We start from the raw sequence: 27,595 nt of genomic DNA, 5'->3' as shown, positions 1-27,595 counted from the left end.
CTGTAGTTGCCAGATTCTTCTCTACTGCCCTTTTTATGAAGAGGTATTACATTTGCTATTCTCCAATCATCTGGGACAGCTCCTGTTAATAGTGACTGATTAAACAGATCAGTTAATGGGACAGTTAGCACTGAACGAAGTTCTTTTAAAACCCTTGGATGAATATTATCAGGACCCACTGCCTTTGTAACATTTATTTTTGATAATGCTAACAAAACCTCATCCTCTGTAAAAAGATTACTGTTAAGCTTGTTTCTATTTTGCATAGCATCCCTTAATGTAGACATTGTATGTTCACAATCTTTAGTGAAAACAGAACAGAAGTAATCATTGAGACAGTCTGCAATCTGCTTATCTCCTTCTATTATTCTACCATCAACTGATTTCAATTTTACTATTCCTACCTTATTTTTTCTTCTTTCACTGATATATCTAAAGAATGTTTTGTCCCCATGTTTTACTGACTGTGCTATCTTCTCTTCTGCATCAGCTTTAACCTTCCTAATTAACTGCTTAGTCTTTTTTTGTTGGAGTCTCCATATTTTCATATCATCATCTGCTTGTGTGTGTCTGTAATTTTTATAAGCTATCTTTTTTGTCTTTACAGCATGTGCTACTTCTTTGGAAAACCAAATTGGTTTCCGCTTTCTTTTACTTTTACAGACATGTCTAATACAGTGTGCGGTTGCATCTAAAATGGCACCTTTCACAAATTCCCACTGTTCTTGAACCCCTGTAATAAGATTTTTCCCCTTTAAATAGTTTTTTAGGTATTCTCCCATTAATGAAAAAATTCTCCCATTAAAATGAAAATGTGAAAAAGTATGAAGGAATTGTTCAAAATTCACCAAAATTTCACCACATTGTCTTAAAGCCTTAAAAGTATTGCACACCAAATTTGAAAGCTTTAACTCTTAAAATAACGGAACCGGAGCCGTTTTTATATTTAACCCCTATACAGTCCCTGGTATCTGCTTTGCTGAGACCCAACCAAGCCCAAAGGGGAATACGATACCAAATGACGCCTTCAGTAAGCTTTTTCTATGTGTCTGAGCTCCTCACACATGCATCTGCATGCCTTGCTTCCCAAAAACAACTGCGCAATAGAGGCGCGAAAATGAGGCTCTGCCTATGATTAGAGAAGGCCCCCAGTGAAAAAGGTGTCCAATACGGTGCCTGCCGGTTATTTTACATAATTCCCAAGAATAAAATAACTCCTCAAAGCTATGAACTATTAAAAAAAACACCAAAAAACTCTAAGCCATCTCCGTGGAGATGTTGCCTGTACAACGGCAAAGAGAATGACTGGGGAAGGCGGAGCCTAGGAGGGATCATGTGACCAGCTTTGCTAGGCTCTTTGCCATTTCCTGTTGGGGAGGAGAATATCCCCACAAGTAAGGATGACGCCGTGGACCGGACACACCTATGTTGGAGAAAAGTCCATGGAGCTACCATTAAACCTGGCTATTGCGAATGAAAAGATGGCGCCAGAACAGAGATATCGTCCAGGCATTGCGCCACCGCAAATTCTTAGAGACCTGGCCACTGTTTAAACACTCCCCTGATTAGTAGCACAAAAACAGAATTTATGTTTACCTGATAAATTACTTTCTCCAACGGTGTGTCCGGTCCACGGCGTCATCCTTACTTGTGGGATATTCTCCTCCCCAACAGGAAATGGCAAAGAGCCCAGCAAAGCTGGTCACATGATCCCTCCTAGGCTCCGCCTACCCCAGTCATTCGACCGACGTTAAGGAGGAATATTTGCATAGGAGAAACCATATGGTACCGTGGTGACTGTAGTTAAAGAAAATAAATTATCAGACCTGATTAAAAAAACCAGGGCGGGCCGTGGACCGGACACACCGTTGGAGAAAGTAATTTATCAGGTAAACATAAATTCTGTTTTCTCCAACATAGGTGTGTCCGGTCCACGGCGTCATCCTTACTTGTGGGAACCAATACCAAAGCTTTAGGACACGGATGAAGGGAGGGAGCAAATCAGGTCACCTAAATGGAAGGCACCACGGCTTGCAAAACCTTTCTCCCAAAAATAGCCTCAGAAGAAGCAAAAGTATCAAACTTGTAAAATTTGGTAAAAGTGTGCAGTGAAGACCAAGTCGCTGCCCTACATATCTGATCAACAGAAGCCTCGTTCTTGAAGGCCCATGTGGAAGCCACAGCCCTAGTGGAATGAGCTGTGATTCTTTCGGGAGGCTGCCGTCCGGCAGTCTCGTAAGCCAATCTGATGATGCTTTTAATCCAAAAAGAGAGAGAGGTAGAAGTTGCTTTTTGACCTCTCCTTTTACCAGAATAAACAACAAACAAGGAAGATGTTTGTCTAAAATCCTTTGTAGCATCTAAATAGAATTTTAGAGCGCGAACAACATCCAAATTGTGCAACAAACGTTCCTTCTTTGAAACTGGTTTCGGACACAGAGAAGGTACGATAATCTCCTGGTTAATGTTTTTGTTAGAAACAACTTTTGGAAGAAAACCAGGTTTAGTACGTAAAACCACCTTATCTGCATGGAACACCAGATAAGGAGGAGAACACTGCAGAGCAGATAATTCTGAAACTCTTCTAGCAGAAGAGATTGCAACCAAAAACAAAACTTTCCAAGATAATAACTTAATATCAACGGAATGTAAGGGTTCAAACGGAACCCCCTGAAGAACTGAAAGAACTAAATTGAGACTCCAAGGAGGAGTCAAAGGTCTGTAAACAGGCTTAATTCTAACCAGAGCCTGAACAAAGGCTTGAACATCTGGCACAGCTGCCAGCTTTTTGTGAAGTAACACAGACAAGGCAGAAATCTGTCCCTTCAGGGAACTTGCAGATAATCCTTTCTCCAATCCTGCTTGAAGGAAGGATAGAATCTTAGGAATCTTAACCTTGTCCCAAGGGAATCCTTTAGATTCACACCAACAGATATATTTTTTCCAAATTTTGTGGTAAATCTTTCTAGTTACAGGCTTTCTGGCCTGAACAAGAGTATCGATAACAGAATCTGAGAACCCTCGCTTCGATAAGATCAAGCGTTCAATCTCCAAGCAGTCAGCTGGAGTGAAACCAGGTTCGGATGTTCGAACGGACCCTGAACAAGGTCTCGTCTCAAAGGTAGCTTCCAAGGTGGAGCCGATGACATATTCACCAGATCTGCATACCAAGTCCTGCGTGGCCACGCAGGAGCTATTAAGATCACCGACGCCCTCTCCTGATTGATCCTGGCTACCAGCCTGGGGATGAGAGGGAACGGCGGGAACACATAAGCTAGTTTGAAGGTCCAAGGTGCTACTAGTGCATCCACTAGAGCCGCCTTGGGATCCCTGGATCTGGACCCGTAGCAAGGAACCTTGAAGTTCTGACGAGAGGCCATCAGATCCATGTCTGGAATGCCCCACAGCTGAGTGACTTGGGCAAAGATTTCCGGATGGAGTTCCCACTCCCCCGGATGCAATGTCTGACGACTCAGAAAATCCGCTTCCCAATTTTCCACTCCTGGGATGTGGATAGCGGACAGGTGGCAGGAGTGAGACTCCGCCCATAGAATGATTTTGGTCACTTCTTCCATCGCTAGGGAACTCCTTGTTCCCCCCTGATGGTTGATGTACGCAACAGTTGTCATGTTGTCTGATTGAAACCGTATGAACTTGGCCCTCGCTAGCTGAGGCCAAGCCTTGAGAGCATTGAATATCGCTCTCAGTTCCAGAATATTTATCGGTAGAAGAGATTCTTCCCGAGACCAAAGACCCTGAGCTTTCAGGGATCCCCAGACCGCGCCCCAGCCCATCAGGCTGGCGTCGGTCGTGACAATGACCCACTCTGGTCTGCGGAATGTCATCCCTTGTGACAGGTTGTCCAGGGACAGCCACCAACGGAGTGAGTCTCTGGTCCTCTGATTTACTTGTATCTTCGGAGACAAGTCTGTATAATCCCCATTCCACTGACTGAGCATGCACAGTTGTAATGGTCTTAGATGAATGCGCGCAAAAGGAACTATGTCCATAGCCGCTACCATCAACCCGATCACTTCCATGCACTGAGCTATGGAAGGAAGAGGAACGGAATGAAGTATCCGACAAGAGTCTAGAAGCTTTGATTTTCTGGCCTCTGTCAGAAATATCCTCATTTCTAAGGAGTCTATTATTGTTCCCAAGAAGGGAACCCTTGTTGACGGAGATAGAGAACTCTTTTCCACGTTCACTTTCCATCCGTGAGATCTGAGAAAGGCCAGGACGATGTCCGTGTGAGCCTTTGCTTGAGGAAGGGACGACGCTTGAATCAGAATGTCGTCCAAGTAAGGTACTACAGCAATGCCCCTTGATCTTAGCACAGCTAGAAGGGACCCTAGTACCTTTGTGAAAATCCTTGGAGCAGTGGCTAATCCTAAAGGAAGCGCCACGAACTGGTAATGCTTGTCCAGGAATGCGAACCTTAGGAACCGATGATGTTCCTTGTGGATAGGAATATGTAGATACGCATCCTTTAAATCCACCGTGGTCATGAATTGACCTTCCTGGATGGAAGGAATAATAGTTCGAATGGTTTCCATCTTGAACGATGGAACCTTGAGAAACTTGTTTAAGATCTTGAGATCTAAGATTGGTCTGAACGTTCCCTCTTTTTTGGGAACTATGAACAGATTGGAGTAGAACCCCATCCCTTGTTCTCTTAATGGAACAGGATGAATCACTCCCATTTTTAACAGGTCTTCTACACAATGTAAGAATGCCTGTCTTTTTACGTGGTCTGAAGACAACTGAGACCTGTGGAACCTCCCCCTTGGGGGAAGTCCCTTGAATTCCAGAAGATAACCTTGGGAGACTATTTCTAGCGCCCAAGGATCCAGAACATCTCTTGCCCAAGCCTGAGCGAAGAGAGAGAGTCTGCCCCCCACCAGATCCGGTCCCGGATCGGGGGCCAACATTTCATGCAGTCTTGGTAGCAGTGGCAGGTTTCTTGGCCTGCTTTCCCTTGTTCCAGCCTTGCATTGGTCTCCAAGCTGGCTTGGCTTGAGAAGAATTACCCTCTTGCTTAGAGGACGTAGCACCTCGGGCTGGTCCGTTTCTACGAAAGGGACGAAAATTAGGTTTATTTTTTGCCTTGAAAGGCCGATCCTGAGGAAGGGCGTGGCCCTTACCCCCAGTGATATCAGAGATAATCTCTTTCAAGTCAGGGCCAAACAGCGTTTTCCCCTTGAAAGGAATGTTAAGTAGTTTGTTCTTGGAAGACGCATCAGCCGACCAAGATTTCAACCAAAGCGCTCTGCGCGCCACAATAGCAAACCCAGAATTCTTAGCCGCTAACCTAGCCAATTGCAAAGTGGCGTCTAGGGTGAAAGAATTAGCCAATTTGAGAGCATTGATTCTGTCCATAATCTCCTCATAAGGAGGAGAATCACTATCGACCGCCTTTATCAGCTCATCGAACCAGAAACATGCGGCTGTAGCGACAGGGACAATGCATGCAATTGGTTGTAGAAGGTAACCCTGCTGAACAAACATCTTTTTAAGCAAACCTTCTAATTTTTTATCCATAGGATCTTTGAAAGCACAACTATCCTCTATGGGTATAGTGGTGCGTTTGTTTAAAGTGGAAACCGCTCCCTCGACCTTGGGGACTGTCTGCCATAAGTCCTTTCTGGGGTCGACCAAAGGAAACAATTTTTTAAATATGGGGGGAGGGACGAAAGGAATACCGGGCCTTTCCCATTCTTTATTAACAATGTCCGCCACCCGCTTGGGTATAGGAAAAGCTTCTGGGAGCCCCGGCACCTCTAGGAACTTGTCCATTTTACATAGCTTCTCTGGGATGACCAACTTGTCACAATCATCCAGAGTGGATAATACCTCCTTAAGCAGAATGCGGAGATGTTCCAACTTAAATTTAAATGTAATCACATCAGGTTCAGCCTGTTGAGAAATGTTCCCTGAATCAGTAATTTCTCCCTCAGACAAAACCTCCCTGGCCCCATCAGACTGGGTTAGGGGCCCTTCAGAGATATTAGTATCAGCGTTGCCATGCTCTTCAGTATCTAAAACAGAGCAGCCGCGCTTACGCTGACAAGTGTTCATTTGGGCTAAAATGTTTTTGACAGAATTATCCATTACAGCCGTTAATTGTTGCATAGTAAGGAGTATTGGCGCGCTAGATGTACTAGGGGCCTCCTGAGTGGGCAAGACTCGTGTAGACGAAGGAGGGAATGATGCAGTACCATGCTTACTCCCCTCACTTGAGGAATCATCTTGGGCATCATTGTCATTATCACATAAATCACATTTATTTAAATGAATAGGAATTCTGGCTTCCCCACATTCAGAACACAGTCTATCTGGTAGTTCAGACATGTTAAACAGGCATAAACTTGATAACAAAGTACAAAAAACGTTTTAAAATAAAACCGTTACTGTCACTTTAAATTTTAAACTGAACACACTTTATTACTGCAATTGCGAAAAAACATGAAGGAATTGTACAAAATTCACCAAATTTTCACCACAGTGTCTTAAAGCCTTAAAAGTATTGCACACCAAATTTGGAAGCTTTAACCCTTAAAATAACGGAACCGGAGCCGTTATAAACTTTAACCCCTTTACAGTCCCTGGTATCTGCTTTGCTGAGACCCAACCAAGCCCAAAGGGGAATACGATACCAAATGACGCCTTCAGAAAGTCTTTTCTAAGTATCAGAGCTCCACACACATGCGACTGCATGCCATGCCTCTCAAAAACAAGTGCGCCACACCGGCGCGAAAATGAGGCTCTGCTTATGCATTGGGAAAGCCCCTAAGGAATAAGGTGTCTAATACAGTGCCTGCCGATATTATTATATCAAAATACCCAGATAAAATGATTCCTCAAGGCTAAATATGTGTTAATAATGAATCGATTTAGCCCAGAAAAGTCTACAGTCTTAATAAGCCCTTGTGAAGCCCTTATTTATGATCGTAATAAACATGGCTTACCGGATCCCATAGGGAAAATGACAGCTTCCAGCATTACATCGTCTTGTTAGAATGTGTCATACCTCAAGCAGCAAGAGACTGCATACTGTTCCCCCAACTGAAGTTAGTAGCTCTCAACAGTCCTGTGTGGAACAGCCATGGATTTTAGTTACGGTTGCTAAAATCATTTTCCTCATACAAACAGAAATCTTCATCTCTTTTCTGTTTCTGAGTAAATAGTACATACCAGCACTATTTCAAAATAACAAACTCTTGATTGAATAATAAAAACTACAGTTAAACACTAAAAAACTCTAAGCCATCTCCGTGGAGATGTTGCCTGTACAACGGCAAAGAGAATGACTGGGGTAGGCGGAGCCTAGGAGGGATCATGTGACCAGCTTTGCTGGGCTCTTTGCCATTTCCTGTTGGGGAGGAGAATATCCCACAAGTAAGGATGACGCCGTGGACCGGACACACCTATGTTGGAGAAATAACCTGTGCACTAAAAGAGCTGTAGAACCGTAGGAAAAAAAACTAGGGAGCCATGGCCAGACCGAAAGGAAGGTCTCCATCAGAAACACATGCCAGATGAGCTTACCTGGGTTCAAACCCACAAAGTCTGTATCAGGAGCGGTGAAGCTAATCACTAAGCCACATCTTCCTTGCAGACTACAGTAGGAGGACAGAACCTTTTTTGAGGCTCTTCAGATTTTAAAGTCCCCCCCTCTTGGATCAATCACATATATGATTAAACCACCAAGACTACTTGCAGAAACAACCCTCGGAAGAGAAATGCAATCTACTGGAAAAAAAAGAAGAAATAGGACAAGATGCAACAGTCCTAGGCATAATACCTTTGCAGATGAGAAATATCATGGAATTCTATCTTAAAAAAAAAAAAAAAAACAGAATTTATGTTTACCTGATAAATTACTTTCTCCAACGGTGTGTCCGGTCCACGGCGTCATCCTTACTTGTGGGATATTCTCTTCCCCAACAGGAAATGGCAAAGAGCCCAGCAAAGCTGGTCACATGATCCCTCCCAGGCTCCGCCTACCCCAGTCATTCGACCGACGTTAAGGAGGAATATTTGCATAGGAGAAACCATATGATACCGTGGTGACTGTAGTTAAAGAAAATAAATTATCAGACCTGATTAAAAAACCAGGGCGGGCCGTGGACCGGACACACCGTTGGAGAAAGTAATTTATCAGGTAAACATAAATTCTGTTTTCTCCAACATAGGTGTGTCCGGTCCACGGCGTCATCCTTACTTGTGGGAACCAATACCAAAGCTTTAGGACACGGATGAAGGGAGGGAGCAAATCAGGTCACCTAAATGGAAGGCACCACGGCTTGCAAACCTTTCTCCCAAAAAATAGCCTCAGAATAAGCAAAAGTATCAAACTTGTAAAATTTGGTAAAAGTGTGCAGTGAAGACCAAGTCGCTGCCCTACATATCTGATCAACAGAAGCCTCGTTCTTGAAGGCCCATGTGGAAGCCACAGCCCTAGTGGAATGAGCTGTGATTCTTTCAGGAGGCTGCCGTCCGGCAGTCCCGTAAGCCAATCTGATGATGCTTTTAATCCAAAAAGAGAGAGAGGTAGAAGTTGCTTTTTGACCTCTCCTTTTACCAGAATAAACAACAAACAAGGAAGATGTTTGACTAAAATCCTTTGTAGCATCTAAATAGAATTTTAGAGCGCGAACAACATCCAAATTGTGCAACAAACGTTCCTTCTTCGAAACTGGTTTCGGACACAAAGAAGGCACGACTATCTCCTGGTTAATGTTTTTGTTAAAAACAACTTTTGGAAGAAAACCAGGTTTAGTACGTAAAACCACCTTGTCTGCATGGAACACCAGATAAGGAGGAGAACACTGCAGAGCAGATAATTCTGAAACTCTTCTAGCAGAAGAAATTGTATCAACGGAATGTAAGGGTTCAAACGGAACCCCCTGAAGAACTGAAAGAACTAAGTTGAGACTCCAAGGAGGAGTCAAAGGTTTGTAAACAGGCTTGATTCTAACCAGAGCCTGAACAAAGGCTTGAACATCTGGCACAGCTGCCAGCTTTTTGTGAAGTAACACAGACAAGGCAGAAATCTGTCCCTTCAAGGAACTTGCAGATAATCCTTTCTCCAATCCTTCTTGAAGAAAGGATAGAATCCTAGGAATCTTTACCTTGTCCCAAGGGAATCCTTCAGATTCACACCAACAGATATATTTTTTCCATATTTTGTGGTAAATTTTTCTAGTTACAGGCTTTCTGGCCTGAACAAGAGTATCAATAACAGAATCTGAGAACCCTCGCTTTGATAAGATCAAGCGTTCAATCTCCAAGCAGTCAGCTGGAGTGGGACCAGATTCGGATGTTCGAACGGACCTTGAACAAGAAGGTCTCGTCTCAAAGGTAGCTTCCATGGTGGAGCCGATGACATATTCACCAGATCTGCATACCAAGTCCTGCGTGGCCACGCAGGAGCTATCAAGATCACCGACGCCCTCTCCTGATTGATCCTGGCTACCAGCCTGGGGATGAGAGGAAACGGCGGGAATACATAAGCTAGTTTGAAGGTCCAAGGTGCTACTAGTGCATCTACTAGAGTCGCCTTGGGATCCCTGGATCTGGACCCGTAGCAAGGAACCTTGAAGTTCTGACGAGAGGCCATCAGATCCATGTCTGGAATGCCCCACAGTTGAGTGATCTGGGCAAAGATTTCCGGATGGAGTTCCCACTCCCCCGGATGCAACGTCTGACGACTCAGAAAATCCGCTTCCCAATTTTCCACTCCTGGGATGTGGATTGCAGACAGGTGGCAGGAGCGAGTCTCCGCCCATTGAATGATTTTGGTCACTTCTTCCATCGCCAGGGAACTCCTTGTTCCCCCCTGATGGTTGATGTACGCAACAGTCGTCATGTTGTCTGATTGAAACCGTATAAACTTGGCCCTCGCTAGCTGAGGCCAAGCCTTGAGAGCATTGAATATCGCTCTCAGTTCCAGAATATTTATCGGTAGAAGAGATTCTTCCCGAGACCAAAGACCCTGAGCTTTCAGGGATCCCCAGACCGCGCCCCAGCCCATCAGACTGGCGTCGGTCGTGACAATGACCCACTCTGGTCTGCGGGAGGTCACCCCTTGTGACAGGTTGTCCAGGGACAGCCACCAACGGAGTGAGTCTCTGGTCCTCTGATTTACTTGTATCTTCGGAGACAAGTCTGTATAGTCCCCATTCCACTGACTGAGCATACACAGTTGTAATGGTCTTAGATGAATGCGCGCAAAAGGAACTATGTCCATTGCCGCTACCATCCAACCTATCACTTCCATGCACTGCGCTATGGAAGGAAGAGGAACGGAATGAAGTATCCGACAAGAGTTTAGAAGTTTTGTTTTTCTGGTCTCTGTCAGAAAAATCCTCATTTCTAAGGAGTCTATTATTGTTCCCAAGAAGGAAACTCTTGTCGACGGAGATAGAGAACTCTTTTCCACGTTCACTTTCCATCCGTGAGATCTGAGAAAGGCCAGGACTATGTCCGTGTGAGCCTTTACTTGAGGAAGGGACGACGCTTGAATCAGAATGTCGTCCAAGTAAGGTACTACAGCAATGCCCCTTGGTCTTAGCACCGCCAGAAGGGACCCTAGAACCTTTGTGAAAATCCTTGGAGCAGTGGCTAATCCGAAAGGAAGCGCCACGAACTGGTAATGCTTGTCCAGGAATGCGAACCTTAGGAACCGATGATGTTCCTTGTGGACAGGAATCTGTAGATACGCATCCTTTAAATCCACCGTGGTCAAGAATTGACCTTCCTGGATGGAAGGATTGTTCGAATGGTTTCCATCTTGGACGATGGAACCTTGAGAAACTTGTTTAGGATCTTGAGATCTAAGATTGGTCTGAACGTTCCCTCTTTTTTGGGAACTACGAACAGATTGGAGTAGAACCCCATCCCTCGTTCTTTTAATGGAACAGGATGAATCACTTCCAGAAGATAACCTTGGGAGACTATTTCTAGCGCCCAAGGATCCAGAACATCTCTTGCCCAAGCCTGAGTGAAGAGAGAGAGTCTGCCCCCCACCAAATCCGGTCCCGGATCGGGGGCCCGCATCTCATGCTGTCTTGGGAGCAGTGGCAGGTTTCTTGGCCTGCTTTCCTTTGTTCCAGCCTTGCATTGGTCTCCAGGCTGGATTGGCTTGAGAAGTATTACCCTCCTGCTTAGAGGACGTAGCACTTGGGGCTGGTCCGTTTCTGCGAAAGGGACGAAAATTAGGTTTATTTTTGGCCTTGAAAGACCTATCCTGAGGAAGGGCGTGGCCCTTGCCCCCAGTGATATCAGAGATAATCTCTTTCAAGTCAGGGCCAAACAGTGTTTTCCCCTTGAAAGGAATGTCAAACAATTTGTTCTTGGAAGACGCATCCGCTGACCAAGATTTTAACCAAAGCGCTCTGCGCGCCACAATAGCAAACCCAGAATTTTTCGCCGCTAACCTAGCCAATTGCAAGGTGGCGTCTAGGGTGAAAGAATTAGCCAATTTAAGAGCACGAATTCTGTCCATAATCTCCTCATAAGAAGAAGAATTACTAATAATCGCCTTTTCTAGCTCATTGAACCAGAAACACGCGGCTGTAGTGACAGGGACAATGCATGCAATTGGTTGTAGAAGGTAACCTTGCTGAACAAACATGTTTTTTAGCAAACCTTCTAATTTTTTATCCATAGGATCTTGGAAAGCACAACTATCTTCTATGGGTATAGTGGTGCGCTTGTTTAGAGTAGAAACCACCCCCTCGACCTTGGGGACTGTCTGCCATAAGTCCTTTCTGGGGTCGACTATAGGAAACAATTTTTTAAATATGGGGGGAGGTACGAAAGGTATACCGGGCCTGTCCCATTCTTTATTAACAATGTACGCCACCCGCTTGGGTATAGGAAAAGCTTCTGGGAGCCCCGGGGCCTCTAGGAACTTGTCCATTTTACATAGTGTTTCTGGAATGACCAGATAATCACAATCATCCAAATTGGATAACACCTCCTTAAGCAGAGCGCGGAGATGTTCCAACTTAAATTTAAAAGTAATCACATCAGGTTCAGCTTGTTGAGAAATTTTTCCTGAATCTGAAATTTCTCCCTCAGACAAAACCTCCCTGGCCCCCTCAGACTGGTGTAGGGGCCCTTCAGAAACAATATCATCAGCGTCCTCATGCTCTCCAGTATTTTCTAAAACAGAGCAGTCGCGCTTTCGCTGATAAGTGGGCATATTGGCTAAAATGTTTTTGATAGAATTATCCATTACAGCCGTTAATTGTTGCATAGTAAGGAGTATTGGCGCGCTAGATGTACTAGGGGCCTCCTGTATGGGCAAGACTAGTGTAGACGAAGGAGGGGATGATGCAGTACCATGCTTACTCCCCTCACTTGAGGAATCATCTTGGGCATCATTTTTACTAAATTTTTTATGACATAAATCACATCTATTTAAATGAGAAGGAACCTTGGCTTCCCCACAGTCAGAACACAATCTATCTGGTAGTTCAGACATGTTAAACAGGCATAAACTTGATAACAAAGCACAAAAAACGTTTTAAAATAAAACCGTTACTGTCACTTTAAATTTTAAACTGAACACACTTTATTACTGCAATTGCGAAAAAGTATGAAGGAATTGTTCAAAATTCACCAAAATTTCACCACAGTGTCTTAAAGCCTTAAAAGTATTGCACACCAAATTTGGAAGCTTTAACCCTTAAAATAACGGAACCGGAGCCGTTTTTATATTTAACCCCTTTACAGTCCCTGGAATCTGCTTTGCTGAGACCCAACCGAGCCCAAAGGGGAATACGATACCAAATGATGCCTTCAGAAAGACTTTTCTATGTATCAGAGCTCCACACACATGCAGCTGCATGTCATGCTGTTCTCAAAAACAAGTGCGCCATACCGGCGCGAAAATGAGGCTCTGACTATGATTAGGGAAAGCCCCTATAGAATAAGGTGTCTAAAACAGTGCCTGCCGATATTATTATACAAAAAATACCCAGATTAAATGATTCCTCAAGGCTAAATATGTGTAAATATGATCGATTTAGCCCAGAAAATGTCTACAGTCTTAATAAGCCCTTGTGAAGCCCTTATTTACTGTCTGAATAAAAATGGCTTACCGGATCCCATAGGGAAAATGACAGCTTCCAGCATTACATCGTCTTGTTAGAATGTGTCATACCTCAAGCAGCAAAAGACTGCTCACTGTTCCCCCAACTGAAGTTAATTCCTCTCAACAGTCCTGTGTGGAACAGCCATGGATTTTAGTAACGGTTGCTAAAATCATTTTCCTCATACAAACAGAAATCTTCATCTCTTTTCTGTTTCAGAGTAAATAGTACATACCAGCACTATTTTAAAATAACAAACTCTTGATTGAATAATAAAAACTACAGTTAAACACTAAAAAACTCTAAGCCATCTCCGTGGAGATGTTGCCTGTACAACGGCAAAGAGAATGACTGGGGTAGGCGGAGCCTGGGAGGGATCATGTGACCAGCTTTGCTGGGCTCTTTGCCATTTCCTGTTGGGGAAGAGAATATCCCACAAGTAAGGATGACGCCGTGGACCGGACACACCTATGTTGGAGAAAAGACAATTTGAACACACATTCAAGGTGCAAGAAGCTGTAGCAGGATTGAAACTGCTAAACATCCGCTTGCTAGGCAGCTAAGCTATCAAACTACTACAGTCCAAATAAGAGTCATAAAATTAAGGAAACATATGACCTAGGACCATACAAGATTTCACAGGCGTAAGATAAAATCTCAACAAGAGAAAGATTAAATGATCATCTTAGAGCATTGAGATCACACACACACACATACATACATACATACATACATACATACATATATATATATATACACACACACATTATATATATATATGTTACGGTTGCCTCCAGGCTGGCTGGAAGTTGGACCGTAGAAAAGGATGCTCCTAGCGCTCACCAAATAATCATCAGCACCGTAGTCAGCAATCCCTGCAGCTATATAAGCTGTCCCCTACAAACATGAGTCAAAGCTGCAAGTTAGAGGGTCACAATAGGTCTGTTGTGCTGGAACACACAGCCTGCTTTTTATTGAGGTTACATGCAAACAGGACACTCTCAGGGGGAGGCATAAAATCCCCCATCACACATTTGATATTAGATAGACACTCCCTTTGACAGGCCACAACATTACTTCAGCAGATAACAAGTTACACACAATAAAACAATGCAGTCCACCTTATCACTAGCAGTCTGATTAGACAATGGTAAGGTTTATCACTAAACCTAATTAGAGCTGATCCCAGCAAACTTGTATTTAGAATTGAACAAAATTAACTCTTAATGGCACACAATGAAACTGAACCAAGTGGGAGAAAGCCAGGGACAAGTCATTTCACAGGTCTGGGGACATAGTCTTAAAGGGGCATTGTTCACCAAAGTCACAATATGTCCCCAGACGGTTCTTAAAGGGCCATACACACCCAATAAAAGTTAATATGCTCTCAGGGGCACAATCTTCCAGGGGCCATAGTCATGAGGAAGGAGGCTGGCAAATAGGCTTCTCCAAAATCCAGGGAAGCAGGGCAATTTTCCATTTAAAGGGCCAGTTACAAATAGCAGTTTGTAACAATATATATATATATATAAAAATGTAACAAAGGACCAAATATGTCAAACAATTCATAAATGACCTCAATAGGAAAACATTATAAAAAAAAAAAAGTATCCATTAGACAACATGGGTTAACTATTAAATTATTAGTGTCGTAAAAGCAGTTAAGAAGAAAAAAATTATGCTTACCTGATAATTTCCTTTCCATCTGTATGAGGAGAGTCCACAGCTTCATTACTTACTTGTGGGAAATACAGAACCTGGCCACCAGGAGGAGGCAGAAACACCCCAGCCAAAGGCTTAAATACCGCCCCCACTCCCCTCATCCCCCAGTCATTCTGCCGAGGGAACAATGAACAGTAGGAGAAATATCAGGGTATAAATAGTGCCAGAAGAACAAACAAAAAAATGTTGGTCCACCCAACGGAGAAAACGGGCAGGGGCTGTGGACTCTCCTCATACAGATGGAAAGGAAATTAACAGGTAAGCATACTTTATGTTTTCCATAAATATGAGGAGAGTCCATGGCTTCATTACTTACTTGTGGGAAACATATACCCAAGCTCTAGAGGACACTGAATGAAAAACGGGAGGGTGAAAGAGGCGGACCCTATTCTGAGGGCACCACAGCCTGCAAAACCGCTCTCCCAAAAGCTGCTTCAGCCGAAGCAAAGACGTCAAATTTGTAAAACTTTGACAAGGTATATGAGGACCAGGTAGCCGCCCTACAAATCTGCTCCATAGAGGCCTCATTCTTGAAGGCCCAAAATGAAGCCACAGCCCTAGTTAAATGAGCCGTAATCCTTTGAGGAGGCTTTTGTCCCGCTGTTTCATATGCCAATCAAATAATGCTCCTCAACCAAAAGGATAGGGAAGTGGAAGAAGCCTTCTGCCCTCTGCGCTTCCCAGAATAGACAACAAACAATGCCCAAGTCTGTCTAAAATCCTTCTTGGCCTGAAGATAGAATTCCAAAACCCGAACCACATCCAGATTATGAAGTAATCTTTCCTTCGAAGGAGGATTAGGACACAAGGAAGGTACCACAATCTTCTGATTGATGTTGCGATTAGACACAACCTTAGGGAGAAACCCAATCCAGTGCGAAGAACAGCCTTGTCAGCATGAAAAACTAGGTAAGGAGGCTCACATTTCAAGGCCGCCATTTCAAAGACTGTGTGCCGAAGCAATAGCCAGTAGAAAAAGAACCTTCCAAGAAAGTAACTTAATGTCAACTGAATGCATGGGCTCAAACGGAACCTTCTGCAAAACCTTAAGAACCGGATTTAAACTCCAAGGAGCGGAATTTCTAAACACAGGTCTGATTCTAGACAGAGCCTGAACAAAAGACTGTATATCAGGAAGCTCAGCGAGCCTTTTAAGTAATAACACCAATAGAGCCGAGATCTGTCCCTTTAAGGAACTAGCGGCAAGTCCCTTCTCCAAACCATCTTGGAGAAAGGAAAGAATCCCGGACACCCTGACCTTATGCCAGGGGAATCTACGCTCTTCACACAAGAATAATATGTATATTATATTAGATGCGACGAGTGACTCTCTCAGAAAATCCTCGCTTGGCTAAGACTAAGCGTCCAATCTCCACACAGTCAGCCTCAGAGAATCTAGATTCTGATGAACAAAGTGACCCTGTTCCAGCAGATCTCTGCGACAAGCTAACCTCCATAGAGGAGATGAGGACATCCCCACCAGATCCGCAAACCACATCCTTCACGGCCACAATGGAGCAATTAGGATCACCGAAGCTTGCTCTTGCTTGATGCGGGACACTTCCCGAGGTAGAAGTGGTAACGGTGGAAAAATGTTAACTAGTTTGAACCTCCAAGGCACTGCTAATGCATCTATCAGCTCTGCATGTGGATCCCTGGACCGCGACCCGTATCTAGGTAGCTTGGAATTGAGTTGGGACGCCATGAGATCTATCTCCGGTGTCCCCCATCTGTTGCAAATCTCAGTAAACACCTCAGGATGGAGAGATCATTTTCCCGGATGAAAGGATTGTCTGCTGAGGAAATCCGTTTCCCAGTTGTCCACATTAGAAATGTGGATCGCTGACAGCGAGCAGCTGTGGGCCTCCGCCCATTCCAGAATCAGAGATACTTCCCCTCATTGCTAGGGAGCTCCTCCCCCCACCCCCATGGTTGTTGTAAGCCACCGAGGTAATGTTGTCCGATAGGAATCTGATAAACTGGAAGAAACCCAGAAGAGGCCAAGCCTTTAGAGCGTTGAAGATCGCTCGAAGTTCCAAAATGTTGATATGGAGAAGAGATTCCTCTCGAATCCACCAGCCCTGTGCCATCCTGGCACCCCAAACAGCACCCCATCCTGAGAAACTTGCGTCCGTAGTCACAATCTCCCAGTATGGTCTCAAGAAGGATGTCCCTTGGGACAGGCGATCTGGACAAAGCCACCAAGAGAGCGATTCTCTCGACCAGTTGTCCAGAGAAATTTGTTGAGACAGATCTGAGTGGTCGCTGTTCCATTGCCTCAGCATGCACAGCTGAAGAGGTCTGAGGTGGAACCTTGCAAATGGAATATCTATGCTGGACACCATGCGCCCAATTACCTCCATACACCAGGCCACAGATGGCCTTGAGGAGATCTGGAGGGCAAGACAATTGGAAGTCTTCCTGAAATCTTTAGTAGCTTCAACATAATATTTCAAACTCTTACCACATCCAAAGAATGTAAGGATTTCTCCAAAGAATTCTTAGGATTAGGACACAATGAAAGGACAACAATTTCACTATTAATGTTGTTGGAATTCACAACCTTAGGTAAGAATTTAAATGAAGTCCGCAAAACCACCTAATCCTGATGAAAAATCAGAAAAGGAGATTCACAAGAAAGAGCAGATAAACTGAATTGTGGGTGTGGTGAGGGGTGTATTTATAGGCATTTTGAGGTTTGGGAAACTTTGCCCCTCCTGGTAGCATTGTATATCCCATACGTCACTAGCTCATGGACTCTTGCCAATTACATGAAATAAAATAATAATAATAATAATATGGTTGAATAAGTGTTCACACCCTCTTATAACTGGGGATGTAGCTGTGTTTAGAATTGAGCAATCACATTCAAAATCATATTAAATAGGAGTCAGTACACACCTGCCATCATTTAAAATGCCTCTGATTAACCCCAAATAAAGTTCAGCTGCTCTAGTTGGTCTTTCCTGACATTTTCTTAGTCGCAACCTACAGCAAAAGCCATGGTTCACAGAGAGCTTCCAAAGCATCAGAGGAATCTCATTGTTAAAAGGTATCAGGAGAACGGTACAAAAGAATTTCCAAGGCATTAGATATACCATGGAACACAGTGAAGACAGTCATCATCAAGTGGAGAAAATATGGTGCAACAGTGACATTACCAAGAACTGAGCGTCCCTCCAAAATTGATGAAAAGACAAGAAGAAAACTGGTCTGGGAGGCTGCCAAGAGGCCTACAGCACCATTAAAGGAGCTGCAGGAATATCTGGCAAGTACTGGCTGTGTGGTGCATGTGACAACAATCACCCATATTCTTCATATGTCTGGGATATGGGGTAGAGTGGCAAGACGGAAGCCTTTGCTTACGAAAAGAGACATCCAAGCCCAGCTAAATTTTGCAAAAACACATCTGAAGTCTCCCAAAAGCATGTCGCAAAAGGTGTTCTGGTTTGATGAAACAAAGATTAAACTTTTTGGCCATAATTCCAAAAGATATGTTCGGCGCAAAAACAACACTGCATATAACCAAAAGAACACCATACCCACAGTGGAGCATTTTGGTGGCAGCATCATGCTTTGGGTCTGTTTTTCTTTAGCTGGAACTGGGGCCTTAGTCAAGGTAGAGGGAATTATGAACAGTTCCAAATACCAGACAATATTTGCACAAAACCTTCAGGCTTCTGCTAGAAAGCTGAACATGAAGAGGAACTACATCTTTCAGCATGACAACGACCCAAAGCATACATCCAAATCAACAAAGGAATGGCTTCACCAGAAGATTAAAGTTTTGGAATGGCCCAGTTAGAGCCCAGACCTGAATCCAATCGAAAATCTGTGGGGGTGATCTTAAGTGGGCTGTGCACAAGAGATGCCCTCACAATCTGACAAATTTGGAGTGTTTTTGCAAAGAAGAGTGGGCAAATCTTGCCTAGTCAAGATGTGCCATGCTGAAAAACTCATACCCAAAAAGACTGAGTGCAGTAATAAAATCAAAGGGTTCTTCAACCAAGTATTAGTTTGCAACCATATTTTAGTTTTTTATTTCTACTTCCCTCCACTTAAAAACAGAATTTATGCTTACCTGATAAATTACTTTCTCCAACGGTGTGTCCGGTCCACGGCGTCATCCTTACTTGTGGGATATTCTCTTCCCCAACAGGAAATGGCAAAGAATCCCAGCAAAGCTGGTCACATGATCCCTCCTAGGCTCCGCCCACCCCAGTCATTCGACCGACGGACAGGAGGAAATATATATAGGAGAAACCATATGATACCGTGGTGACTGTAGTTAGAGAAAATAATTCATCAGACCTGATTAAAAAACCAGGGCGGGCCGTGGACCGGTCACAACGTTGGAGAAAGTAATTTATCAGGTAAGCATAAATTCTGTTTTCTCCAACATTGGTGTGTCCGGTCCATGGCGTCATCCTTACTTGTGGGAACCAATACCAAAGCTTTAGGACACGGATGAAGGGAGGGAGCAAATCAGGTCACCTAAATGGAAGGCGCCACGGCTTGCAAAACCTTTCTCCCAAAAATAGCCTCCGAAGAAGCAAAAGTATCAAATTTGTAAAATTTGGCAAAAGTGTGCAGTGAAGACCAAGTCGCTGCCTTACATATCTGGTCAACAGAAGCCTCGTTCTTGAAGGCCCATGTGGAAGCCACAGCCCTAGTGGAGTGAGCTGTGATTCTTTCAGGAGGCTGCCGTCCGGCAGTCTCATAAGCCAATGGGATAATGCTTTTAAGCCAAAAGGAAAGAGAGGTAGAAGTCGCTTTTTGACCTCTCCTTTTACCAGAATAAACAACAAACAAGGAAGATTTTTGTCTGAAATCTTTAGTAGCCTCTAAATAGAATTTTAGAGCACGGACTACGTCCAAATTGTGTAACAAACGTTCCTTCTTTGAAACTGGATTCGGACACAAAGAAGGTACAACTATCTCCTGGTTAATATTTTTGTTGGAAACAACTTTCGGAAGAAAACCAGGCTTAGTACGCAAAACCACCTTATCTGCATGGAACACCAGATAGGGCGGAGAACACTGCAGAGCAGATAACTCTGAAACTCTTCTAGCAGAAGAAATTGCAACCAAAAACAAAACTTTCCAAGATAATAACTTAATATCTACGGAATGTAAGGGTTCAAACGGAACCCCTTGAAGAACTGAAAGAACTAGATTTAGACTCCAGGGAGGAGTCAAAGGTCTGTAAACAGGCTTGATCCTAACCAGAGCCTGAACAAATGCTTGAACATCTGGCACAGCTGCCAGTCTTTTGTGAAGTAAAACAGATAAAGCAGAGATCTGTCCCTTCAGAGAACTTGCAGATAATCCTTTCTCCAAACCTTCTTGTAGAAAGGATAGAATCTTAGGAATTGTTATCTTGTTCCATGGGAATCCTTTAGATTCACACCAACAGATATATTTTTTCCATATTTTATGGTAAATTTTTCTAGTTACAGGCTTTCTAGCCTGAATCAGAGTATCTATTACAGAATCTGAAAACCCACGCTTTGATAAAATCAAGCGTTCAATCTCCAAGCCGTCAGTTGGAGGGAAACCAGATTCGGATGTTCGAATGGACCCTGAACAAGAAGGTCCTGTCTCAAAGGTAGCTTCCATGGTGGAGCCGATGACATATTGACCAGGTCTGCATACCAAGTCCTGCGTGGCCACGCAGGAGCTATCAAGATCACCGAGGCCCTCTCCTGATTGATCCTGGCTACCAGCCTGGGGATGAGAGGAAACGGTGGGAATACATAAGCTAGGTTGAAGGTCCAAGGTGCTACTAGTGCATCTACTAGGGTCGCCTTGGGATCCCTGGATCTGGACCCGTAGCAAGGAACCTTGAAGTTCTGACGAGACGCCATCAGATTGATGTCTGGAATGCCCCATAATTGAGTTATTTGGGCAAAGATTTCAGGATGGAGTTCCCACTCCCCCGGATGGAATGTCTGACGACTCAGAAAATCCGCTTCCCAATTTTCCACTCCTGGGATGTGGATCGCAGACAAGTGGCAGGAGTGATCCTCCGCCCATTGAATTATCTTGGTCACTTCTTTCATCGCCAGGGAAGTCCTTGTTCCCCCCTGATGATTGATATATGCAACAGTCGTCATGTTGTCTGACTGAAACCTTATGAATTTGGCCTTTGCTAGTTGAGGCCAAGCTCTGAGAGCATTGAATATCGCTCTCAGTTCCAGAATGTTTATCGGGAGAAGAGACTCTTCCCGAGACCATAGACCCTGAGCTTTCAGGGATTCCCAGACCGCGCCCCAGCCCACTAGGCTGGCGTCGGTCGTGACAATGACCCACTCTGGTCTGCGGAAGCTCATTCCCTGTGACAGATTGTCCAGGGTCAGCCACCAACGGAGTGAATCTCTGGTCTTTTGATCTACTTGAATCGTCGGAGACAAGTCTGTATAATACCCATTCCACTGTCTGAGCATGCACAGTTGTAATGGTCTTAGATGAATTCGTGCAAAAGGAACTATGTCCATTGTTGCAACCATCAATCCTATTACTTCCATGAACTGCGCTATGGAAGGACGAGGAACAGAATGAAGTACTTGACAAGAGCTTAGAAGTTTTGATTTTCTGACCTCTGTCAGAAAAATCCTAATTTCTAAGGAATCTATTATTGTTCCCAAGAAGGGAACTCTTGTCGACGGGGACAGACAACTTTTTTCTTTGTTCACCTTCCATCCGTGAGATCTGAGAAAGGCTAGGACGATGTCCGTATGAGCCTTTGCTTTTGACAGGGACAACGCTTGAATCAGGATGTCGTCCAAGTAAGGTACTACTGCAATGCCCCTTGGTCTTAGAACCGCTAGAAGGGACCCTAGTACCTTTGTGAAAATCCTTGGAGCAGTGGCTAATCCAAATGGAAGTGCCACAAACTGGTAATGCTTGTCCAGAAAAGCGAACCTTAGGAACTGATGATGTTCCTTGTGGATAGGAATATGTAGGTACGCATCCTTTAAATCCACGGTAGTCATAAATTGATTTTCCTGGATAGTAGGTAGGATCGTTCGAATAGTTTCCATTTTGAACGATGGTACCCTGAGAAATTTGTTTAGGATCTTTAGATCCAAAATTGGTCTGAATGTTCCCTCTTTTTTGGGAACTATGAACAGATTGGAATAAAATCCCATTCCTTGTTCTCTTATTGGAACTGGATGTATCACTCCCATCTTTAACAGGTCTTCTACACAATGTAAGAATGTCTTTCTCTTTATTTGGTTTGAAGATAATTGAGACCTGTGGAACCTTCCCCTTGGGGTAGTTCCTTGAATTCCAGGAGATAACCTTGAGAAACTATTTCTAGCGCCCAAGGATCCTGAACATCTCTTGCCCAAGCCTGAGCAAAGAGAGAAAGTCTGCCCCCCACTAGATCCGGTCCCGGATCGGGGGCTATCCCTTCATGCTGTTTTGGTAGCAGTGGTAGGCTTCTTGGCCTGCTTACCCTTGTTCCAGCCTTGCATTGGTTTCCAGGCTGGTTAGGGTTGTGAAGTATTACCCTCTTGCTTAGAGGATACAGAATTAGAGACTGGTCCGTTTCTGCGAAAGGGACGAAAATTAGGCTTATTATTAGCCTTAAAAGACCTATCCTGTGGGAGGGCGTGGCCCTTTCCCCCAGTGATGTCTGAAATAATCTCTTTCAAATCAGGTCCAAATAATGTTTTACCTTTGAAAGGAATGTTAAGCAATTTTGTCTTGGAAGACACATCCGCTGACCAAGACTTTAGCCAAAGCACTCTGCGCGCCACGACAGCAAACCCTGAATTTTTCGCCGCTAATCTAGCTAATTGCAAAGCGGCATCTAAAACAAAAGAGTTAGCCAATTTAAGTGCTTGAACTCTGTCCATAACCTCCTCATACGAAGATTCTTTACTGAGCGATTTTTCTAGTTCCTCGAACCAGAAACACGCTGCCGTAGTGACAGGAACAATGCATGAAATTGGTTGTAGAAGGTAACCTTGCTGTACAAAAATCTTTTTAAGCAAACCCTCTAATTTCTTATCCATAGGATCTTTGAAAGCACAACTATCTTCGATAGGAATAGTAGTCCGTTTGTTTAGAGTAGAAACCGCCCCCTCGACCTTGGGGACTGTCTGCCATAAGTCCTTTCTGGGGTCGACTATAGGAAATAATTTCTTAAATATAGGGGGGGAACAAAAGGTATGCCGGGCCTTTCCCACTCTTTATTTACTATGTCCGCCACCCGCTTGGGTATAGGAAAAGCGTCGGGGGGCACCGGAACCTCTAGGAACTTGTCCATCTTACATAATTTCTCTGGAATGACCAAATTGTCACAATCATCCAGAGTAGATAACACCTCCTTAAGCAGTGCGCGGAGATGTTCTAATTTAAATTTAAATGTCACAACATCAGGTTCAGCTTGATGAGAAATTTTTCCTGAATCTGAAATTTCTCCATCAGACAAAACCTCCCTCATGGCCCCTTGAGATTGGTGTGAGGGTATGTCAGAACAGTTATCATCAGCGTCCTCTTGCTCTTCAGTGTTTAAAACAGAGCAATCGCGCTTTCTCTGATAAGTAGGCATTTTGGATAAAAGATTTGCTATGGAGTTATCCATTACAGCCGTTAATTGTTGCATGGTAATAAGTATTGGCGCACTAGATGTACTAGGGGCCTCCTGTGTGGGCATAACTGGTGTAGACACAGTAGGGGATGATTTAGTATCATGTTTACTCCCCTCATTTGAGGAATCATCTTGGGCAATATCATTATCTGTTGCAATACTGTCCTTACTTTGTTTGGACACTATGGCACAATTATCACAAATTTAAATGGGGAGACACATTGGCTTTCATACATATAGAACATAGCTTATCTGATGGTACAGACATGTTAAACAGGCTTAAACTTGTCAACAAAGCACAAAAAACGTTTTAAAATAAAACAGTTACTGTCACTTTAAATTTCAAACTGAAAACACTTTATTACTGAATATGTGAAAAAGTATGAAGGAATTGTTCAAAATTCACCAAAATTTCACCACAGTGTCTTAAAGCATTAAAAGTATTGCACACCAAATTTCAGAGCTTTAACCCTTAAATTAACGGAACCGGAGCCGTTTTTACATTTAACCCCTATGCAGTCCCAGAATGAGGCTCTGTCTATAACTAGAAAGGCCCCCATCTGAAAAAGGTGTCCAACACAGTGCCTGCCGTTTTTCTAAACGTTCCCCAAGATTATAATACCAATAATTAGTTAGAATCTGCATAATATGCCTAGTAAAGCAACTGTTTTAGCCCAGAAAAATGTCTACCAGTTTTTAAGCCCTTTTTGAAGCCCTTTATTCTTTTATGTTTAACTAAGAAAATGGCTTACTGGTCCCCATGAGGGGAAATGACAGCCTTCCAGCATTACATGGTCTTGTTAGAAATATGGCTAGTCATACCTTAAGCAGAAAAGACTGCTAACTGTTTCCCCCAACTGAAGTTACTTCATCTCAACAGTCCTGTGTGGAAACAGCAATTGATTTCAGTTACTGTCTGCTAAAATCATCTTCCTCTTACAAACAGAAATCTTCATCCTTTTCTGTTTCAGAGTAAATAGTACATACCAGCACTATTTTAAAATAACAAACACTTGATAGAAGAATAAAACTACATTTAAACACCAAAAAACTCTTAACCATCTCCGTGGAGATGTTGCCTGTGCAACGGCAAAGAGAATGACTGGGGTGGGCGGAGCCTAGGAGGGATCATGTGACCAGCTTTGCTGGGACTCTTTGCCATTTCCTGTTGGGGAAGAGAATATCCCACAAGTAAGGATGACGCCGTGGACCGGACACACCAATGTTGGAGAAAGATTTTAGTTTGTTTTGCAATTGAGTTGTACAGTTTATAGGTCACATTAAAGGTGTAAAAAGTTCTGAAATTATTTATCTTCGTCTCGTTTTTTTACATCACAGAAACATGACATTTTAATATAATTTTTTTATATCCACTGTATATTGGACATATTGTTTGCTGATACTGGAAATTATAAATGTATTTAATGAACACTTTAAATCAAATACTAAACAGTAGAAATATTTGATAATGAAACAGTTTTTATATGTCTGCTGCCCCCTAATGGACTAAAACTGGTATAACTGCCAAACGGGTTGACTGTTAAAAAAAAATACATTCCCAGTAAGCCATCGAGAGACAAACTCAGTTTAGAGCGTATCCAAAATGTTCACCAATGATTACAATAAAAAACATGTGGGATTTATCACGTAATATAGTCTCTTGCACTGGAGTAAAGAGGTGGTGCTGCTGAATTTGGTCACTGACTTAAACATGCTGCTGAATTTTGACAGACTGATAACCTAGCTTTGAATCACAGTGTCTATAAAGCAAAATTGGGCCTAACCTTTATTTCAGAATTGCAAATACCTCTCATATGATGGTGAACAAATCTATCTGAAAAAGCTGAACCCTCATCTGGTTATTTAGTAAAGTATAAGCGATTGTCAAGTATATTTAATATTTAAATCAAAGGTATTTTGGTATTTATATGTCAGTCTTACTTATTGTGAAATCTCTTAGATTAATTGGCATATAAATTGGCTGTTGCATTAATAATATACAATTTCTGGTGTTTTAATTGAAGTTATACGGAACCATTTGTGGGCTAAATAGTTTAATTACACTTTTCTTATGTGAAGTATCTTGATATATTGTTATATTGTTAACTAAGCACTGTTATTGTTGAATTGTTGGCTAATTATAGACTGCTCTGGTATTCTCAATTGCGGTATCTTAACAAGCGATTCATTGTAAGGTTAATTTTTAGACATACATTTAATGATCTATTTTGTAAAGAAAATTGTAACAGAATAAGTGTGTATAATTGATTCATAATCTAGTTTTTACATAAATATAATTTAAGGTGTCTATAAAGATAACTAATCAAGAACAAAGGATTGAATATTAATTGTTTATAATGATAGGATATATAACATTCATTGGTTGGCAACTGCGAAGATAAGTACACCAACACATTACTGGAGGTTACTATTGAGATATTAAATTATATTGTAACCCTAGTATATATCCAACAAGGTTGTCAGGTCAGCAAAGAAAAAGGGACTAATAAAAAGTGTCCCTAGACTCCTCATAAAAGGATATTTGTTGCCCTGTGATCACCTAAGTGTTCTCATGTTCCTCCTCTGCATGTGTAAGGAAAGGAATAAAAGCACTTACCTCGAGGGTTCTCTGCTGTAGAGCAGACACAGCAGCCCCCGGTCTGACAGTTCCATCCAGACTTCTGACAGGGAGTAACCCACCCTGGTTTTCTATAGAGGAGTTAACATAAATTGTTGGATGAGAGGCAAGGACTACCGTGCCGACCTCCAACTGCTAATAGCCACCACAACTCTTACTAAAAGAGGATTACATGGATACCGCATTGCCCCAATCCTTGCATGCAGGGAAACTACCCATTAAAGGATTTTCTTCAGACACCATCTTCACACGTCTCCATGATGTACAAAGGCAAATAATAACTGGGGGTTTATGGAAAGTGGGAGGGATACTTAAAGCTTTGCTGGGGTGTTCTTGCCTCCTCCTGGTGGCTAGGAGTTAGATTTCCACTAGTAATTACAATGGATTTGTGGACTCTCCATGCCAGGAAATAAAATGAGGTATTAGGTTGGTATCTAAATCAAAATTACAATACATTGTTTATAGTAAACTTCTTTGTTTACATGCCACAGAAAAACATGTCTTTAATACATTAAACTTCTGTCCATAAATTGCAGTCTAGATGGTTTTACTGATAAATTGGCATTTATGTTTAAAGGTAAATGTTTAACACACCCATATGAATGATCCTGTGGTCTGCTAAACTCACCTCAACAGAAAGCTGAAGCTGCTTTTCCGTGAGCCCAGAGGCCGCCATCTTGTCTGTCACATTGCTGCTCTCCATTGACTTTGCTGGAGATTTGCCACTTTTGGTAATAGCTTCACAAAAAGGGAAGGAGAGTGGGTATTACACATTAAACACATATGAATGTAGACCGATTTGAAGGAGATGCTTATATGAAAGTGATACAAGAAAATGCGTACTAATTTCTCACATAAGTGAGATTTACATTAGTGTTATGGCCCATTTAATGATGTTAAAACATGCCACCCTTCTGGCAGTCGCAACACAGGGAGATACTTACTTGAGCCACTGTTTGTGTTGACGACTACTGGCACTGTTACTGCAGGCACAGGCACGGGAACAGGAGCAGTTGCTGGCGTGGGGGCGGGTGCAGGTGCAATTGCATTACTCTGATTGGACAGTGCCTCAGGCACCTTATTGTCAGGGAGGGCAATAGAGATGAGAGAAAGTAAGCGAAGCAGCTTTTCTGTAAGCAGTGAGCTGCGACGGATAACAGGATGGGACAACATGTTCATGAGCTGCCCCAGTGGAGAGGCCTCAAGACTGCACTGAGAACTTTCGCCCTCTGCACCGGAGCTCACCGGCAAGGATTTTATAGAAGTTTTACCCTTCCGACTCACATTCATATTGTCTAACTTAACTAACAAGTCCCAAAAGTCTGTTGAGATGTTGCTTGCTCCTATGCTGCTAGAGGGTCCAAGGCAAGGACTACAGGACAGTTTTATGCTTCTTTCTTTGCTCTCACTGTTCTCTGTACTGCTCTCTTTGCTCCTCTGCTGCGTGAAATGGCTGGGGAAAACCTAAAGGGGGAATAAAAAAAGCTTTCAAGTAAATGATATCTCAAACTACAAGAGCCGCTTATACAA

At 43.1% G+C, this 27,595-nt stretch overlaps 1 protein-coding gene across 1 annotated transcript in view; it reads right to left on the bottom strand.

Annotated features, from left to right (window-relative positions):
- HUWE1 (HECT, UBA and WWE domain containing E3 ubiquitin protein ligase 1) overlaps positions 1-27,595 on the bottom strand; it is a 689,948-nt gene that overhangs the window by 105,258 nt on the left and 557,095 nt on the right. The window contains exons 55-56 of the mRNA XM_053695471.1: positions 27,010-27,529; positions 26,694-26,803 (exon numbers count right to left, since the gene is read on the bottom strand). Coding sequence (XP_053551446.1) covers positions 26,694-26,803; positions 27,010-27,529 — 630 coding nt within the window. The remainder of the gene's footprint in view (positions 1-26,693; positions 26,804-27,009; positions 27,530-27,595) is intronic.

The sequence above is a fragment of the Bombina bombina genome, chromosome 12 (genome assembly GCF_027579735.1).
Source record: "Bombina bombina isolate aBomBom1 chromosome 12, aBomBom1.pri, whole genome shotgun sequence".
NCBI lineage: Eukaryota > Metazoa > Chordata > Amphibia > Anura > Bombinatoridae > Bombina > Bombina bombina.
The sequence above is the reverse complement of the archived record's forward strand: the minus strand, read 5'-3'. Positions and strand labels throughout refer to the sequence as shown.